The 5716-nt window shown below is 33.5% G+C and overlaps 1 protein-coding gene across 1 annotated transcript; it reads right to left on the reverse strand.

Annotated features, from left to right (window-relative positions):
* Positions 1-2753: 2753 nt before the first annotated feature.
* LOC110697753 lies at positions 2754-5256 on the reverse strand. The gene is made up of 6 exons (XM_021875133.1): positions 4665-5256; positions 4309-4562; positions 3775-4183; positions 3608-3683; positions 3419-3514; positions 2754-3052 (listed from the first exon to the last, which is right to left on the reverse strand). Exons 3-6 carry the CDS (start codon positions 4032-4034, stop codon positions 2960-2962), a joined length of 525 nt encoding a protein of 174 aa, XP_021730825.1. The 5' UTR covers positions 4035-4183; positions 4309-4562; positions 4665-5256; the 3' UTR covers positions 2754-2959.
* Between the last annotated feature and the right edge of the window lie 460 nt (positions 5257-5716).

A 5716-nucleotide genomic window follows, 5' to 3' on the forward strand; every position in this document is an offset into this window, starting at 1 on the left:
AAGATGACGTGATACTTCATGAGGCAAGGGTGCATTTTCACATTTTTGTCACAAGTAGACTCAATTCAAATTGTCCCGAAGCACACTAAAGCCATTTAAGGTCTCAGCTATGAGCTTGAATTTGATACTATGTTATTATTTGTAGGCATCGGCCGCACCCATAATTGAGAAAAAAGTCTACTAACAAGTTCAAAGAGGTTTCATCCCAAAACTATATCAGCATAGGATGAGTAGCCCTATAGTCGTATAAAATATTTGACTTTTTTTTATTTGTCAATGCAGGACAAGGGTAAGGCTAAATTCGGCCTGAGTCTCACCCATTATCGAGAGAGAGTTCATTTCATCATTTTAAGGAGGTACCATCCCAAAACCAAATATCGAAGCTAAGGAGTAGCCTCTTAGCTTTCTTCTTTTTTCATCATGCGAGACATTTACATGTATTATTTGGTAAGGCTGCGCTACAATTATTGTGAATGGTAGCGACGTACATAGAGTTGTAGACGAAATTTGATTTAATCTTTAAATTAAAAATACGTCTTTAAAGCATAACAATCTATGAACACTTATGGTGTATAAGTTATTACTCCCAATGTTTCGTAACTGTAACACCCCGACCCCAAAAAAATTAGGGAGGGACCTATTGCCATGAAATGCGCATCAAGGGCTAACAATTGTCCTCACAAACCAACACGAGTCCTTTCGGCACATTTTGTCCTCACTCATGCGCGCCCCAAGAAAACTTTTCAGGAGGTCACCCACCCCAAGACTACTCCCAGCCAAGCACGCTTAAATGTGGAGTATCTTAGCAAATGAGCTCCCTAAAAGGAAGATGCACCTTGTTGATATGAGTAGTATATCAAATCTTTTTAAAGCAATCATGAGGGGTATTACATACACCCCCACTTGAGAACGGCAACGCCCTTGTTGCGCCTGGAAAGCTAGGGACTCCAGTATTACGCCTAATGACAACTAGGTAGCCAAAGTGTTACATCCAGTCTGGCTACGGCCATATGGCCCCAGAATTCTCCCCCGCTGGACAACTGACATAGGATTAATTATCCACAGTCAGCACACGGTTGCATGGTTGTTCTGCCTCATTTGAAGTTTTCTATGTTTATTGAGTTTTCTTTCACTTAAATAATTTTATATCACCTTTTCAGTTGTTTCCTTTATTTTTTTTAGTAACCTTTAGAGTGACATTACCGTCTCGACGTTATTTCCGCTAATGTCTCGCCTTCTTTTTTAGACGGGGTGTCACAGTAATATTCGCAATACTTTTCATTTACATCCGTTTCATAATAATCGCAACACTCCCTTATTTGGTAATGACTCACTTATATTTTATTATTTCTCTCTCCTATCAACTCAACTTATACTATTTTTTGTATCATTATTTCTCTATTCTAATAACAACTTCTCTTCCCATGAAACAAGGAAACCTGTTCTGATTTTAATAAGGTCTGACCTGATTTTTTTATTATCTGCGAGTACGGTGTGATCTAATTTAATAATTTGAATAAACTCTAACTGCATTTTAATAATAATCTATAAATAAAAAATATTAAAATTTATCTTGTTAGATTTGTCTTATTAGGAACTTTTCAAATATGTAATTTTCATAATTTTTTCAATACGCAGTTAACGATATTTAACAATAAGTAAATAATAGTTAAAGGTTATGATCTAATCTAAATTTTTTTATGAATAAGTAATAAGTATCTGAAATAAGTTGAAGAGAACAATACCTAAATGTACCTGTACCAACTATACTTTATGCTAGCTCCATCCGAGTCGTAATAATTGCAACAATTTCTTTTTACAAATGTTTTATAATAACTTGTGTGTGGTTCGGGCGTTGCACTAGGTTACCACTTAAATTAAACCTTGTGATTATATGTATTTATTATTTTTGATGTCATTTTATCCTTTTTAAATAGTCCTTGTAATATGCAATTATATACATTTATTTTCATATTCTTAACATGGGAGCTAATGGTTCAATAACCATCTTTCCTATAAGAGGGTTGGTGTTTGAATCTCCTTACCCTTATGTTTTTATATGATGTAATAGTGACGTGGCATAATGATTAAGGTTGAGTGAGTGTTGATGTGGTATAATAAGAGGTTGAATGGTGATGTGACATAAGTGAAAGAGTATCCGTGGCATATAGACTTTCTTAGCAACACCTTTTAATATAAGAGGTTGAATTCGGTAAGAATCCACTAATATTTTATTATTTCTCTCTCTCACTGACCCAATTCCATAAGTATTTTATTATTTTTTCTTTTACTATCCCCACTGTTACTACTTTTTTTTTGCTCTTTCTTTTATAAACAATTAAATATATCCACACTAACTATACACTACGCCAAAAATTGGCTTTAATGGCGGTTAAAATACCCTTTAACAGCGGTTACCCAACCGCCATTCATCTAAACGCTGTTAAAAGGATATGACACTTTTAATGGCGGTTGTATAACCGCTATAAAACATTAATCAGAAAAAGTGGGAAAAGTTTTCTATAATGGCGTACTTTTTGTAACCGCCATTAAATAATGACTTTTGCGCCAAAATTCAAATTTCATTACAACCGCTGTTAAAAGGTTCAAACGCCAAAATTATAATAAATATGCTTTGATAAATAGTATAATTTTTGTAACCGCTATTATAAGTTTGCAACTATTTAAAAAAAAATGAATTACTAAATAATTCAATAATAATATAGCAAAACCTGTAATAATAATAATAATAATTTACAAAAAAGAAAAATGTTCCTTTACAAAATCATCACCTCTACAAAATGTTCCTTTACAAAAAAATATTTTCCCAACACAATTTATCACCTTTACAAAATGTTCCTTTACAAAAAATATTTTCCCAAGATGTATAGTACTTTTTTGCATCGAAACTCAAACTTTGGGAAAATAAGAGTGATTTACTTATAACAACTCTTTTAGACTAGATATGTTGAAACACGTAACGCACCCACTCAAGTCTAACATCATCAAGTTGAGTTTCATCGTAATGGGAAAACTGGCATCCTGCAAAATACTACATAAAAAAACAATTTGCTTAGGATAATATCAACATCAATAACAAATCCATGATAATTCAAAGTATAACCCATACCGAAATCAAACCAATATCTTATCTCAAACACAACACTAAGCTACAACAGCAACACACTATGCAGCACATACACTATGCAACAACAAACAACAACAACAACACAGCAACACCCAGCAGAACAAAACACCAAACACTTGCAACACACCAGAAGCAACCAAGCAACAACACCAACAACGAGCAGCAGCTAGCAAACAACAACAGCATAGGACAATGAACAATAGCTCATGGTAGTAAAACTTGGAAGAATATGGCAGAAAAACCACACAATTGACACAAATACAAACTTACACTTTCGGGAATCTTGGTGCATTTGTGTGAGATAATCTCTTTCATATATCGCATCACATAATAGCCACAATCAACTCCGTTGCTCTGGCGAGGACACTACATTTTTAATACCTTTATTGTCAAATTGTAAGAACTCATACATACATTTCATCATTTCATATCTACACTAAATTATCAAATTGTTAATACCTTTATTGTCTTCCATTTAGTATCCATCTTCAATTTCGTTGCAATTTCCATTTCACTCCGAAATTGAAACAGAGCACTAAAGAAATAAATAGACCAAACTAAGTAGACATAGATAAAGTTAATGTGTCAATGGAGGTAGTTATAGTTGATAAGAAAAAAGCACATACACATCTATGATTTCACGCAAATCCTCACTAACGCCTTTTCCCGTGCCTATTTCCTCTTCACTGTGTAAGGAATCAAAGTAGTATACGATGTTATTGAAAGGATCAATAGCACACAATACCCAATGCATCCTATTTGAGACAAATAAAAAATGAATATTGAGAGTAGACATGGGAACGATAATATCACAAAAAAAAAGGGTACCCGACATTATATGGAGCGAGGAAAATTTTTCCTTTTGATGCATTGTCTTTAAAGACATCCACCATGTAGTGACTTCTTTTCATATTGTGATCCTTGATCTTCTTTATGTCCCCCTTTTGAAATTGAGTCACTTGTGATATCCCAGATGGACATATAAAACCAAAAAAGGAAGAGACACCACTAATGCCAGCAACCGGATACATCCTTCTAATTCATTTGAAAACAAATAACGAGGCAAGTGAGTTAGCGAGGTAATTCTACAAGTAATTAAAATAATTAAAATTTGTAAGCTACTAAGTAAGAACTTGTAGTTCAATGGTATCGAAACTTACGACATATATATCTTCATATGACAAAGTCCGATTTGGTCTTGTACAAGGAAATCAAAAATTTTCTCCGTACCAAGATACACCTCCTTGCACTGACTTCGTATCCCAATATCAATGGGAACTCTAATTTGTTCATCTAAAGCAATTTTTGCAGCATACTTGAAAAACATTATCATCTCTGGTTGAGCATTTGCAATAACTAATGCTTCAATACATCGATCAACCTTTTCCTTCTCATTGTCAAACGATTTCATTTCCTATTAATAAAAACACACATTGTGCAATATGAATATGTTAAAAAAATAATTACTCAGCAAAAACTAACTACTGTAAAGAAACTTGAGTTCTATTAAATTAACCTTTTGTGATTGAATGGGAGGTGAAGTAGGTGTTCGGTGTCTACATATCAATCCTGTCTACATATCAAAACCAACAAAAAAAATAAAGTGTACAACCAGAATCAAACGGTTGTATCATTTTGTCTTACATTTAATCATTAAATATTTAAGCTCATTTTCTTTCATTTTGTATCTTACACCATTTTCCAATTTCAACCGTAATAACCAACAAAAATGGCAAAATTACCTTACTGTGTGTTACAGGTTATAGCCCATACACAAAATATACAAAGAAATGTGACTTGTAAAATAACCTTTATCTTGTTTAGGCAAAACTCAAAAGAAGAGCGCACACACAACATATCCAAACTTACCATTTTGCATATGTGCCAAATCAATCAAAAGAAAAATAAAAAGATGAAATAATCCTGAAAAGTTGCTCATGAAAAAATCACCACCTTCAAATGTCTAATGTACATTGCACTGTATGTAGTACAGTTGTATCGCAACAATTTTACTAGTCCAAAATTCAATTTCAAAAACTTCATTCTATTTTCTTTTTCTTCCTTCTTTAATTTCAAAGACATTTAATCTCATTTTCTTTCATTTTGTATCTTTCTTTATTTTCCAATTTCAATCACAAATTCAAGTCCTCAACAACAAATCAACAATCACAAAATCACAAATCACAAATTTCCAATTACAATCACAAATTCACAATTACAATTACAAAATACAACTTTACAAACTAAAATACAATCAAATATTCAACAAATACAAAAGAAAACTAACCTCTGATTAAACTGAACTAAGTCAGCTGTCGTCGGTGACTCGGTGCTGTTCGCCGCGGCCAAGGGTTGCCTTACTCGCCTCGTCCAGTCGTCCTTGCAGACCAGAGCGGAGTCCACAGACTCGCCTTGTCCAGTCTTACTTGCCAAAGGTGCTCCTGTCTTTGTTGGGCTGTTTAGAATCTACAACAAAAATCATGAAACACTTGGGTTTTAGGAAAAATCATGAATCGGAAGATTTGGGTTTGAGGCTATTAGAACTACAATTTCAGAATATATTCAACA

This window comes from Chenopodium quinoa, unplaced genomic scaffold (genome assembly GCF_001683475.1).
Source record: "Chenopodium quinoa cultivar QQ74 unplaced genomic scaffold, ASM168347v1, whole genome shotgun sequence".
NCBI lineage: Eukaryota > Viridiplantae > Streptophyta > Magnoliopsida > Caryophyllales > Amaranthaceae > Chenopodium > Chenopodium quinoa.

Bases quoted from the DNA above. Each gene is read 5' to 3' on its own strand.
- LOC110697753 (XM_021875133.1), bottom strand. From the start codon at position 4,034: ATGTCTTTAAAGACAATGCATCAAAAGGAAAAATTTTCCTCGCTCCAT. The intron at 3,684-3,774 runs GTATGTGCTTTT...TTATTTCTTTAG, and splicing joins TTGCGTGAAATCATAGATGT to TGCTCTGTTTCAATTTCGGA. The intron at 3,515-3,607 runs GTATTAACAATT...TTAAAAATGTAG, and splicing joins CTAAATGGAAGACAATAAAG to TGTCCTCGCCAGAGCAACGG.